We start from the raw sequence: 13,726 nt of genomic DNA on the forward strand, positions 1-13,726 counted from the left end.
AGGCACAACTGTTCGTCTTGCTTTTCTATTTTTTTTTTTCATTTGTCATCTTGTCTATGCTGTTTGCAAGTGGTGAATCAGCTAGCCCAACTTTATGCACATGGACATTTCTGTGACCCGAATATTCATTAATGCTGTCTCCCTCTTCTTTTTCTCCCACCAGGAACGGGAGAGGAGGAGACAACACATGCTGCTTGTTCGTGCCCTCGAAAACCGCAAGAAGATGGAGGTGGGTTATAGCTTTGCTCTCAAACAGCCACTTTGCCTAGCTGGTGAGGTTGCTAAGAAGATGGTTACCGCTGAAAGGGACAAGTATTAGGATGCGTTACATTGACGTTTTAGTGCCTTTTTGATTTTTCTTTAAGGGTCCATGAGCCACCTTTTATCAAAGTGGAGAAGTGCATTTAGAGTTAAAATAGGCTATTTAAGAAATACTTTGCCGTAAAAAGTATTTCATTGCATTCAGCAAAAGCAGAGTTTATGGACATCAAACACCCCCCCTTGCAGTGCTTCCTCTCCTTCTTCAATGCCTTGCACTGTGAAGGTTACGGCGGAGCGGTGTGTGCCCACAGCGCTCCGCCTACTGAACGTCACCATGGTGTGCTGTTGAAATTTGATTTTGAATGTTCACATAGATGCCACTACTACCGATTTTGGCACCTATGACATGCCAAGCATAAGCGAAATGTGATTGTCCTCAGCGAGCCGCACTGTGCTCAGCCGGCAGACTTGTCGTGGCACTCCGCAACAGCCACGGTATCTATGCTACATAGCAGACCGCAGCTACATGCAAATGTAGCGCATATGTGTAGCATCTTTATTTGTGCACGACAGAGCTTGAGCGTGTGCTCGTGCTCACATGCTCCAGTCTAGCCATGCTGCATTGGGGCGGACCGGCATTGTCCTGCACCAGCTTGATCAACGGAGAGCAGCCGCGTCCAACTTGTGCATTTTGAAGCACTATCAACAGGTCAATACGAAGCGGAGTGTGCTACAGGGTGTAACCAGGAGTGGCCAGGAGTGAGTGCAGGCTGGCAAGCGTGTGTGGCCTGACTTTAAGTTTCACATGGCTCGAGGGTAGTTGAGTGTTCAAAACTAGTCGAAATTAGCAAGACCAAATGGCTATGACGCCAATAAGCAGGATGACCAATGCTTAATTTCTGCACGGGCGGCTGCTGCCGAGCGTAAGTGGATGATAGTCGGCTTGTTCTGGAAGGATGTAATGTGTAACGAAGACAGGAGTTGTGTCTTCGTGCATGTGGACCTACCTGCATCCTCGATGAAGTGCACCTTCTCGTGCAGCGTCAATGTCTTGTACTTCGGCATTCTGTCTTCGGAGAATGAGCTGCACACGCGGCCGAGATTTCGCATACGGTAGGCAGCTGCACACACCCCATTCACTACTACTGTGGACAATGAATGACTATGAAGATGCACAGCCAACGAAGCATGGAGGAATGCCAACAGTGCGATGCAGCCCTACACGTGGAAAACAGGAAACGGAAAATGCAATGGGAATGGCAATGCTGTCTTTTGATTTGCCTGGGTTGCCAGTGATAATGATGATGATGATGGTGGTCTGTGTTTATCCCCTTTGAAACGGTGGAGGGCAACTATGTAACACCCTAAGCTAGGAATTCAATAAAAACTCAATGAAATTCAAAGAACTGGTCTGGCTGCTGCAGAGCGACATCAAACGGTTGTTTAACCAGCTACCACAAACGCCGAAATGTCCGTTGCTGGGAGGCTGTCGCACATTGCTGCCGGCCGGAAACTGCAAATTATCTGGATAGAGCTGTGCTGGCTATTCAAATTATGCGGTGGAATTTGCATTGAAGATGACAGCGCCGCTCAAATTCTTTGAAATAACCGAAATTTAGAATTAGACGAGTTTGAATTATCGAGGTCTTACTTTAGTCGAAATCAGCAAGACCCAATGGCTGTGACACCAATAAGCAGGGTGGCCAAAGTTTAATTCCTACAGGGGCGGCCGCAGCCATGCTCGAGCAGACAGTAGTCACGGCGTAAGTATTATCAAAATTCAAAAGCTGATTTTCGCTCCCTTCAGCCTGTTTGTTAAACTTTCTCAATAAATATAAACAGTAACAGAAGGAAGAGAAACACACTGTTCCCAACCCTCTTCTTGATGTCAGCTATTGGCCAACAGCATATGTGTATGGAAATCTGCTATGTTACAAAATAAAGCGTCCAGAAAACAGTGAGGAGCAGGCTTCTGTTGAAAAAAGAGTATTTGAGAGAAAGCCAACATCAAGCTCTGTTTGCAAGCTGCATGCGCCATGCAGGACTGCAAAACTTGGCTGAATTGTTCATAGCAGTGTAGGCTACCCATGGATTGTGTTTTTTCACTAAGCCCGAAGGGTGATTCAGGGCTCTTTTAAAGCTGTAAACATGTCCTTTCTCTCCCTTGGATCACTCAAGCAGACAAGCATGCTTGCGAATTTGTATGCGTCTATCATAAAATGCTTGGTTTTTTAAGCTCCTTATGATTGTCGTGTTGACACCAATCATTTTATGAATTTTCGTTTTCGTTCAGTTTGAATACAGAAAAGTACTGACCGATCATTCGTACCTATCTGTAGAAGTGCCACCCACTTGTTGAAGCAGTGTATAACAGCAACTGAAATTTCAACCCCTTGACATGAATATTTCATGATAGAACTTATAAATGTTTCCGTTTACCTGTTTATCAATACTTCTCCAACTGTAGAGCAGAAGTGCTGTTCAGTGTCCCCATAGGATACAATCTGCAAATATTTGAGTAAACTGTCAACATGTTGTGATAAAACAACTTTTTGTAATATTCATCAGATTTTAGTATTTCTTGGCTTCAACTGTGTGTGTTCCAACATTTTAAGTTTGCCAGGTCTGGGACAGCTAATGAGTGAACTTGGACGTGTTGTGTTACTTGGTGTGCTCCTCTGTTAGAAGGGAAGCCTAATGCACAGTCTATTTTCTTTTGACAGGATTCAAAGAAACTGGATATGCATATATTGAAGGAGGTCAGGAGACCTGTCGAAGACATGCTTCTGAAGGACGCTCTTGTAAGCTTGGCCTGCTTGCTTTTTCCAAGTGCAATCTATTTTGTTTGTGTGCTTGCACACTAGTGTGGCAGTGTCGGTGTGAGCATTTTTAACTTTGAGGAATATTTTAAGCAAGTCTTTGTACAGTGGTTCCATAAACTACACATCATAGTAACTCATTCATTCGTTCCTACCAATAGGCCTTGGCCCATTTTCGACCTGTTATCTTGTTACCTGTTATTGCTGAAAAAACATCAATGACTGCAATGTGAAATATGATTATTCAAGTGGCACAGGCTCGCCATGTGTCAAACCAGTGTGTCAAATTCAGTGGCGATTTAGTGGTAAATGCAAGAGAAATGTGTTAGCATTACATTACCTCTCTTTGAGGTCCTGCATTCATGATTGAAATTGCATTCACCACGTTGCAAACGCACACATGCACGCACGCATGTGCGTGCACGCTGTCCCACGCGTAACTTTTGTCAAAACGAAAAAAATGTGCGAGCGCCACGTAGCTGGACAGACCCACGGTAATTGTGTTTTGCCTAATTACATAATTAGTCATTATTGATTAATCAGCTTCATTAAATATTCAGAATAAAAGTGTGAATGAGAAAATTCTAGACCTCCCTGAAAAATTCCTGATCCTGCTTTCTGTTGCTTAATACATGCTACATAAAACTCTTTCCCAAGCCACAAAGAAGCCCGTGATAACGTGCAAAAAGTGCCACACGACTAGTCATGTGGCACTCTTATATGTTTTGTGAGCTTTCTTTCAAGCCTCTGTTTATGATTTTATTGTTAGCTGGTTCCTCATAGCAGCAGTAATCTCAGTTCTCTTTTTTCTTTTTCTCTCTTCCAGCCTTTGCCAACACTAAATAGGATACCTGGGCTAAAAGTTCCGGGCACTGCATTTGCAAATCTCTTGATGGTTCGAGAGTTTCTGCACAACTTTGGTGAAACGCTGCACTTTGGTGAGTTATTTATTGTCTTGGTTTGCTAAGTAGCTTTTCTGTGTTAGTTGCAAGGTTTCACTGCCTAAAGCCTACTTGACTTATTCACCCAAAAAAGGGAGGGGGGGGGGCATAGAAATGTGATAAGAATGCTCATATTTTTAAAATACTGCCAAAATGAAATTCTTTACATTTTAAATATAAAGAAAGGTGTGTGCAACCCTTTAGCCTAATTTACTTGTCATGCATTACTGTAAGGTGCTGGTGTCCAAAACACATCTGCCTTTTGCTTTCTCTTATCAAAATGCAAGCACAACCTTTTTGTTATCACAACACTGACATAAACTGAAATGAAATTCATTCAAATTTTAATTCATTCAATTGGCTTAGTTACGCTGCCTCTCCATGTTGACCATCATGCTGCTTTCTCTATGTTGACCTGAGCGCATTTCTCTTGACAACTGGGTTTTTCATCTTTCTTCAAGTAAAGGCAATAGCCTGCTGTTTGTTTCTGGGACAATTTCAGCTCCATCTTACTTAGCCTTTTGTGAGTGCATGAGCTCTTTTTTTGGTACCATGCCAGTACATTTACAGTGTGCAATGGTGCCTGTGCTTCAACAGAATGTGAGGCTTTTCCAACTCACAGTCAAGCTAGTTGGTTAAAAAAAAAGTGAAATTTTTGGAGTATAATCAGACTAAACCTGCTTATACCTGCTGAACCTGCACAGTCTTTTAGTGTATAACAGCACAATTGTTACACAAGAGAAGTATTCAACCTATTAAACTGCAAAGGCTTAGGAGTGAGGATGAACAGCGAATATCTCAGCAATCTTCTGTTTGCAGATGACATTGTCCTATTCAGCAACACTCTGGACGTATTACAAGAAATGATTGAGGACCTTAACAGAGAAAGTGTAAGAGTGGGGTTGAAGATTGATATGCACAAGACAAAGATAATGTTCAATAGCCTGGCAAAGGAACAAAACCTCAGGATTGCCAGGCAGCCTCTAGAGTCTATTAAGGAGTATGTTTGTCTAGATCAATTACCCACAAGGTCCCCTGATCATAAGATGGAAATTTACAGAATAAAAATGGCTTGGAGTGCACATGGCAGGCATTGCCAGATCCTGACTGGGAGCTTACCACTATCATTGAAAAGAAAGGTGTACAATCACTGCATTCTACAAGTGCTAACATATGGGGCAGAAACTTGGAGGTTGACAGTCAAGCTCGAGAACAAGTTAAGGACTGTGTAAACAGCGATGGAATGAAAAAAATTGGAGGACGCTTAAGCTTCGCCTTTAAGAGCGGAACGCGATAGCGTTATCGCACCCCGTTCGCACCGCCCACTCATTCGCTCGGCATGCTCTTGAGTCACACAAAGACGAAACATGCTCCTGAGCAAGCGGTACGAACCAAAGAACTCAGTGTCTCGGAGGGAGAAACAATCTATGCTAGCCAAACGTCGTGATCGGCACAGACAGGCGGGCCGCGATGCGCCATGAAGGTGAACGCGAGCATGGGGCTGATGCCTCGATGGGATCGTTCTCGATCTTGCTTGGGAGCACCACTCAGACGCATGACTCCTCACCAGCAGCACGGCACACATCACAGGGGACGCTTTCCCACCAGATGCGCTACGGTGCAGTAATCGATTCAGAGGCGTCCCGCATCAGACGCTGCACCTAGGAATCGCACTGTGAGCGGAAAGAGGAGCCGCGTCACCTAAACACGAAGGTTCGAGTGTTGAACACTGGAAGTTAGAAGGGGAGAGAGCGAGAAAACTTATTAAACGCAAGGGTATTGGGGCATCCGCACACCATTCCCCGCATGGCCCCAATGCGCTCAAACGAGACAAAGGGGAGAAGCGGGCAAGTGCAGCATCACCTGTCGCGGCAGCGCCGTACATTGCGAGGAGGGGGTCTTCTGTGTTTGCCGCAAGATGGCTCTACGTGTGCGCCAAGCGCAGAATAAATGTCGCAGAAACGTACTTCGCTACGCGTTTAACTGCGACTTCTGTAATTTACATGCTCATAGTTACCGATATACACCGCAGTATAACTTTCTACGGCACGTTTCTAAGGCAACACCGCATTCACTAGAGGCGCTTTTGACCCGCTTCGAAGCATCGAACTCATGGCTGAGTGGTAGCGTTATTAACACCAATAACAACAAGTGTTATTGGTCTCACACTCCGGAGACCCTGGTTCGATTCTCACCCAGCCCATCTTGCAAGTTGTTTTTGTTTATGAATTGCCTTCCGCCATTTTTCGCTCACGGCCAACGGCAACGACACTGGCTTCTCTGCGACACGAGCTCCTTATCGCTGTCGTGTTAAAATGTTAGGTGTACCATTAAGAGACAGGAAGAGACCGGTGTGGATCAGAGAGCAAATGGGGATAGCCGATATTCTAATTGGCATTAATAGAAAAAAGCTGGGCAGGCCATGTAATGCATAGGATGGATAACCGGTTGACCATCAGAGTTACAGAATGGGTGCCAAGTGAAGGGAACTGCAGTCGAGGATGGCAGAAAACTAGGTGGAGTGACGAAATTAGGAAATTTGGAGGTGCAATTTGAAATCGGTTGCCGCAAGACAGGGGTAATTGAAGATCACCTGGTGGAGGCCTTCGTTTTGCAGTGGACGTGAATAGGCTGCTGCTGATGCTGTTTAAGCTATATGGTGCTCCGCAATGGCAAATAGCATACAGCAAGGAGACGCAAAAGTGTGGACAACTTGCACATTACGCTGACTTCAAACTGAGCACAAGAGTGACAAAGTGAAAACGAAAGTGAAAGCCAGTAGAGCAGACTGTAGAGCAGACTGTAAAAATGAGAACAACATCTTTGGTGGTTCTGCAGTCATGCCTCTGGCCTCTTCATGTCCTATGATTTACTCATTTGGCTCTCACTTGGCCTTTCATAACTTTTATTTGTGTCGTTCTTGTACATTGAACCCTTGCCACTTTAAGTTCAGTTGTAAGTCAGCTCTGTGAGTCTCTGGTACAAATGTACACGTCTTTGTGCAATTGGCTATATTGCTTAAAGTCACAGTGCACCGCCTCTCTCCTGCTCCTTGCCAGATGTGGACAAGGTTCCCAGCTTGAACTCTCTTCAGCTGGGCCTGATCAACCATGACATCAAGTCGGAACAGCAGTTGCTCAACGTAGTGCAGCACCTGCTCACGTGTGCCATTCACGACCCGGGAACACTGCCCTGCAAGGAGGTGCTTACTACATTCCCTTCTTTTTGCTTTCTACCTTGTTCCTTTTGTCAGGAATTTACACTGCCTGGCTATCTATGGTTTCATGGGCACCACAAGCTATGTGTACAGTCTGACCTCAATACAGTCAAACCTCGATATATCAAACACGGATATATTGAATTATTGTATATATCGAACATTTTCTATGTCACCTCGAGAATCGCATGCATTATTATTTTTTTTTAACAGGGTCGGACGTAAAATGGATATATCGAACTCCGCCAACCCAGACCACGTGCGCTCTGTTGACAGGAGGTTAGTTTTCCCGCAACACTCTCGAAGATGGTGGTGGCACACAAGGCGTTCCCGACTGCTGTGCACCATAGCTGCACATGTTGATCGCGTCGAGGGTGCCATTTGAACGTAGCGGCACACACACGCGGCAACTTGGCTAGTTCTACGTCAACGATGCATTGCATTTGCTGTACCGAATCCTCGGTGGCACACTCTGCGCCTGCTGTGCCATGCGAGGACTAGTGGTTTGCATCCACAAAGACGCGCGACAGCCCGTGCTCACTGTGCTCATTCATAGATGCCTTGGCAGACGTCACTTAATGCTATATTATTGACAGTGTTTCAAAATGCTTTGATTGACGAATATGGAGATCGCAGCAGAAGTAGTGGCCAAACGAAGACGCTGCCGAGGTTGATCCCACAGTCACTGATGTTGCCCCACTCCCAACTTCAACTGGGGCTGTAGCTGGCATCGGCCTATCGCTTGTGGTTCATTGACTATGTGAGGACTCCGTTTTTAACACTTTCCTGCCCGCAGGAAAATAAGCAGTTTTCGGGTGGTCTAGTAAACAATTTTTTTGCTGCTGCACCAAGTGTTTGATATTAAAATGTATAGTATCAATTTGTAGAAGATGGAATGTGCTTTCGAATGGTATTATTTGCAAGCAAGCATTTATTAACAATTCTTTGAAAAAAAAATAATTAATAAACAAATGTGTAACAAAAACGAGAAAACTCCGCAAAAACGTCGATGCTGCTTTGCACCAAGACAACATTAAAAAAATTCAAAATATACACTTTGAAGAAAAAGGCCGTATACAACATTCTTGCAGATATAAACTTTCTATCTGTACAAGGTATTTTTTTACAAAGGAAAATGTTATCTCTAGTGGCTATCGTGCCACCGCACAAAGCAGTTGCGTGATGTTGTGAAGCACAAGTTCACGGAGCACGTCTCGCAGAAAACGTTCGTTTTTTGTCCAACTTTCCGTTCTTGAGCACAATTTGCAGTTCCTGTATCTTTGTAGCTTCTGGGGCTTTTGCTGTTGATCCTTAGGGGCACTTGTAACAGGAACAGCAGGAGGAGCCTTGGGATCTGGATGTTGTTGCTCATCAAGGCCTATGAGCTGCTCCAGCAGCTCTAGCCTGAACGCGAACTGATCGAAGCGTGAACCTCTTTACAATTCAGCCACTTTGGGATGCTGCTGATGGTGGTCATCAAATAGAATAAAGCTGTTTACAACAGCAATATCTATACAGTGGAAAAAACAGTGTTTTCCACCAGCGCACGCACTTCATCACAACATTGTATGTCCCAATTAGCTGGTCTAATTTATCGATGCCAAGCATGCTCACATTGTACAAGTCAATCAGCATCGGCTCTTTCACGGATACTTCTTCCCACTTACTGTTCACTTTCCTTCTGCGCTTGGCAAGTACGAATTTGTTGGCTGTGTGGGCTGTCGACATCATGTGAACAACACGCTTGTCCTTCCTTTGTAACTATAGAACGTCTGATCCTGTAGCCACCGAACATCTCTCTTTGCTTTTTTGTCCCATTGAGTGTCCTTCAGCTCGGTTGGAAACCCCCACGATCCTTGCGTGTTGTGCCAAAAGCAAGCGTCTTGTGCTCCAACAAGTGTACAAACAAGGAGGTCGACGTGTAAAAGTTGTCCAAATAAATTATGTGCCTTGATCCAGGTAGTCCTCTGCCAGCTGTGTCACAACATCGAATGCCAGCCGACGTGTGCTTGGTGCTTCGCGCTTTCCCGTGTATACACTGAACAGAACAGTGTAACCAGATTTTGAGTCCACCAAAACCCACAATTTATATCCCCATTTGATAACTTTGTCCCACATGTATTGTCTAATTCCGGATCTGCCTTTGGACTTTGCCATTCTGTCGTCGACGGAGAGGCTCCGATCAGGTTGAAAAAATTGAGCGGATGAGGCGTTGGTGTGCTTCAGCAGCGAAGCTACGCGATGCAACTTGCCATGGGATGCGGCAGTTGTCTTCTCAGGGTCGGACACACTGAGGTATGCAAGCAACGCTTTGAATGGATTTCTTGGCATTACCGAAGGCGGAAGAAGGCCAGAAAATAATTTCCGCGTGTTCCAGTAGCAGTGCAAGCGCGGCACTTGTACGACATACGTGTAAATGAGGAGTCCGATCAACTTAATCTCATCGGGAGTCACTTCTTTCCATGATGCGTCTCTTTCGCTGTATGACTGCTTCTCCAAAATATGCATCCACGCATATTTATTAGTCATGTTGCATATCTCTGCGATTATTTCTGCTGGGAAGAACAGTGCAAAAAAGTCGACGGCTCTTACGAAGTGCCGCGCGGCACTGCAGAGCGCAATGCTGAGGTCAACTCCAGGCCGTATTCTTGCTCAAAACTCCACTCTTTGTGCCGCCACCGACAAGTGGTCCTGTCCAAACGAAGTTGACACCCTGCAGATAGTAACCGCGGCCTTTAGAACAGGCCGAATGTCTTTAGATCTGATCGCGACCACAATGAAATGGTTCGGAGTAGAAAACAGAACTTACCGGCACATGCCTGTTGACGTTCCGGGGCTACTTGACGCACTTTCACCGTCCTTGCTGACATCGGATGAGTCAAAATCATCTCCTGAGTCTCCGCTGCTACCACCATCACAAAATTCTGATGCAGACTCATCGGAATCCTTCAAAACTCACCGTTTCTGAGGAACAGCTGCACGCGACGTCGACGCCATATCGAAAACTATGCGCGCTCGTCAAGCGCGATTAAAAGGTGCCTTGAAAATTCTTACCGTGGTGAAAAAAGGAAACACAAAAGCCAAACTGGAAAAATAGTTGTTCTTTTATGTTCTGGATGGTGCCAGCTGTCCATAAGCGCTCCAAACGAAATAAAATCTACGTTGAAACCATCGACAACATATTGTCAATGGGTATAGGTGTAGACAGGAAAGTGTTAAGCACGCGGCTGCCTCTAAAAAGCAGGCTACACTGCTGCGTTACTTTCAGCAAAATAAATAAACACTTTGTGTGAAGCTTCAAGTGCTGCGCCACGATTGGGGTGCTATCGGGAATCATTGTTCGGAGCGTGCATTCAGCTGCGCTGTGTGCAGTTGGCCTAGGCCACACCGATATTGTGCGGCTGACTAAAGTCTGCATGGCCTAGGCCAATTGCACGCAGTGCAATCGACCGTGCGCTCCGAACAACGATCCTCGATCGCACTCTCGGTTCATAGATTGGTTTGTGGAAGTTTTTTAGGTGTTTGTTATGTGATTTTAAATAGAGAATTCTGGCTATATAGAACTATTTTGCGATCACCGTGCTGTTGGATATATTGAGGTTTGACTGTATAATAATGCGGATATAACAAATTAAATCTAAAATATTGCTGATCAATATCAGTGTGTAATGAATATATGTTTATAATGAATATATGATGAAGGTATCTCCATGTTGGGTTTGACTTGGATATCACTGCACTATCAGGTATTTGTAATTGATTTTGTAAAGGTCTTATGTCTGTAGGAGGTAGATTGCTGTTTTAGAAGTCACTGAATGCACAGGAAATTCCAGTTCATAAGGCAGGCATGAAAAGCGGTGTCCTCTGTTGGTTTTATGCACAAGTGGCTTTGGCACCCATAGAGGTGATGTACCATGTTTATTGCAAGCTCTACTACTTCACAAAGGCTGACCTGAGGTTCGACTTGCTTTATTTTCACTGCATTGCTTACATTTAGCACTTATGTAGAAGTTTCGGTTAAACCTAAAGGAACACTACACACAAAAAGTAAAATGGGTGGACTTAAGGAAAAGAAATGATTTTGATCTTTCTCAGCAGTTGCTTGGCACAGATAAACTACTAGAATATAGAATACACGGGGAAGGCAGGAGATGGAAATTCAAGATGATGAGCAAAACGAGAACAAGGGAAAAGCGGGAGCCAACATTTCAACAAATGGAATAGTGTTTTTCGAGGCAACATATGCTTTCCTTGGCACAGTATATATCGGTAGGGTTCTTCTAAAGGGGAGAGGGGTAAGGTGGGTGGGTGCGGCAATGACCAAAGGTGCTACTAACACAGCTAGGGTGTAGAATTGAGAATAAGAGTACTGTGCACAAGGCCGGTGACATGGCCCTGCGTCATCCGGCGTGTCAATGGCCGTGTGCACAGCACCCCTCTATTACCTGCTTCGCTGGAGGTTGTGGGCTATCGTGTCTCTGAAAGAGATAATAAAAAGAGCATCAGAAAACGGTGCCCATGAAAAAAAAAAAAAATTACTGAGGTGGAATAAATATATGAATGAAAGAAAAAAGTAAAGAAAAGAAAACAAAACACCAAGCAACCAAACTAAGTGTTGTTGCCTATAGCTTGAAGTTTAGCATAGCAAATAGATTCTAAAACGCCCTTTGAAACGTTTATGCCTATTGGTTGACATTGGTTGAAAAGCATGCATTTGACTGTGTATGACAAGCATACTCAACCAAATACCTCGTAATAAGTGCAAGTGCTCAAGGCCCTTGAATAGTGCATAAGTTTGCTGAAATCAGATAGCAAGTCCAAATTACTAGATTTTCCTAATAAATTGGGTTCAAATTAACTCTCCTTCCTTGATATGTCCCACACTGGCTCTCTCATCGTGTGACTATAATTAATGGATGGTCTTTGCTGCCTTTCAAGAGGAGCACTGTTGTGTTTAATAGTTCTTGCTTTTTCTAATGCAATTTGCATCATTCTTTGCAATTGGAGTTATGCGATTTTACCAGTTTTGCTTCATGCTTGTTTTTCTTCTTTATGTTCTCTTCCAGCCTGTAATAACACACATGTGTAAGGCTGTAGACATCTTTTTCTTTAAAAAAAAATGCCAGGTTATAGTTTTAACCTCTTCTGCTTTGTAATTCACAGGCTATTACAGTCCTTGGGCAACACATGAAGGACGCCACAATCACAAATGATACTGTAACAGAGGCCCTACATCTGTATTTCATGGCTCTTGACAAGGAATGTGCTGTAAGTTTCCAGAGGTGATTGCAGCTGCTTTGCCAGTACTGCTGGTCACAAACCACATTCAAAACTTTATTGATGTTTGTTGCCTACAGGCAACATACCATGTTTTCTTTTTTTAATTTTTGCGGAGTTTTGGTTTGGTTTTGAGTACAAAGTTTCTAGCTACTATATGTCTTTTGCCAACACTGACTGACAGGCAGCAAGTGTCATTTCTTAATTTAGAGCAGAAACTCAGGATGAGGAAGCGTAACTTAGGCATGTGACTTGCTTTCTTTTTTTGAAGGCACGGTCAGAGGAGACAGACAGATGGATCTCTGTCTGAAGTGGGGTCACACAAGTGATGTAAAGCAAATGAAATGTATACCTGTGGTTCACATGTGATGAGCCTTGTCTGGTGTAGCCCACTAACAGTTTTCTGCCTCACATTTTCTCCCTATTGCTGAAAAAGTTTCCGCAAAATATTTTTTTATTTTCATTGATTATGCGTATCCTATATGTGTTTTGCACGTTTAGATAAAAAATAAGCATTTTTGAACATATTTATATGTGCTGTCATTAAAGGGTTTACGGCTTACACTTTCACAGTCTGCATGTTCGGACTGTTGAGTGTTAAATCAACTAGCAATCACTACAGTGAGGCTTGTGTGTTTATTTTTTTTAATGCACATTTATCAAGCTACGCATGCTACATGTTAAATTCATTTATCAAGCTACGCATGCTACAGGCTTGCATGAAGTAATGCTGTTGGCAAATATGTTGAAAAGTTGTTGACAGTAGACTGCATCTTTTTGCTTCCTTCAGATGTATCAGTGGGTAACTGAAAAGCCTTTTTTGGCTCTAAATCCGACACAGAAGTCTGAAATCATGGCCTTTCTATGCAATGAGCTTCTATGTAGCCGAGCAGTAGTCCGGTAAGTATGGGCAATGAAGCTTGCTTTTTTGGCCAATGCCTGTACCCAATTAAAGTGTGAAGAGCTTATATTTGATGCCTTTTGATATGCAGGCAAGTGGACAGCAGCATAGAAACTGTGATCACATTAAGGAAAGACAAGTGGCTTGCTGAAGGTGAACTACGCAAGTAAGTACACTGGTCTTTGTGTTAACCCTGGTGCTTTTTCCTTTGTTCCTTTCTCTTTGCCCGCCGTGGTTGCTTAGCGGCTACAGCGTGGCGCTGCTAAGCACAAGGGCACAGGATCAAATTCCGGCCGCAGTGGCTGCATTC

At 44.0% G+C, this 13,726-nt stretch overlaps 1 protein-coding gene across 7 annotated transcripts in view; it reads left to right on the top strand.

The window, feature by feature from the left end:
- LOC142582451 (bromodomain adjacent to zinc finger domain protein 2B-like) overlaps positions 1 to 13,726 on the top strand; it is a 119,725-nt gene that overhangs the window by 56,814 nt on the left and 49,185 nt on the right. For all 7 annotated transcript variants that reach the window (XM_075692186.1, XM_075692185.1, XM_075692190.1 and 4 more), the window contains 7 exons: positions 164 to 229; positions 2,985 to 3,062; positions 3,907 to 4,018; positions 7,081 to 7,223; positions 12,402 to 12,506; positions 13,306 to 13,415; positions 13,508 to 13,582. In XM_075692186.1, coding sequence (XP_075548301.1) covers positions 164 to 229; positions 2,985 to 3,062; positions 3,907 to 4,018; positions 7,081 to 7,223; positions 12,402 to 12,506; positions 13,306 to 13,415; positions 13,508 to 13,582 — 689 coding nt within the window. The remainder of the gene's footprint in view (positions 1 to 163; positions 230 to 2,984; positions 3,063 to 3,906; positions 4,019 to 7,080; positions 7,224 to 12,401; positions 12,507 to 13,305; positions 13,416 to 13,507; positions 13,583 to 13,726) is intronic.

This window comes from Dermacentor variabilis, chromosome 5 (genome assembly GCF_050947875.1).
Source record: "Dermacentor variabilis isolate Ectoservices chromosome 5, ASM5094787v1, whole genome shotgun sequence".
Lineage (NCBI taxonomy): Eukaryota > Metazoa > Arthropoda > Arachnida > Ixodida > Ixodidae > Dermacentor > Dermacentor variabilis.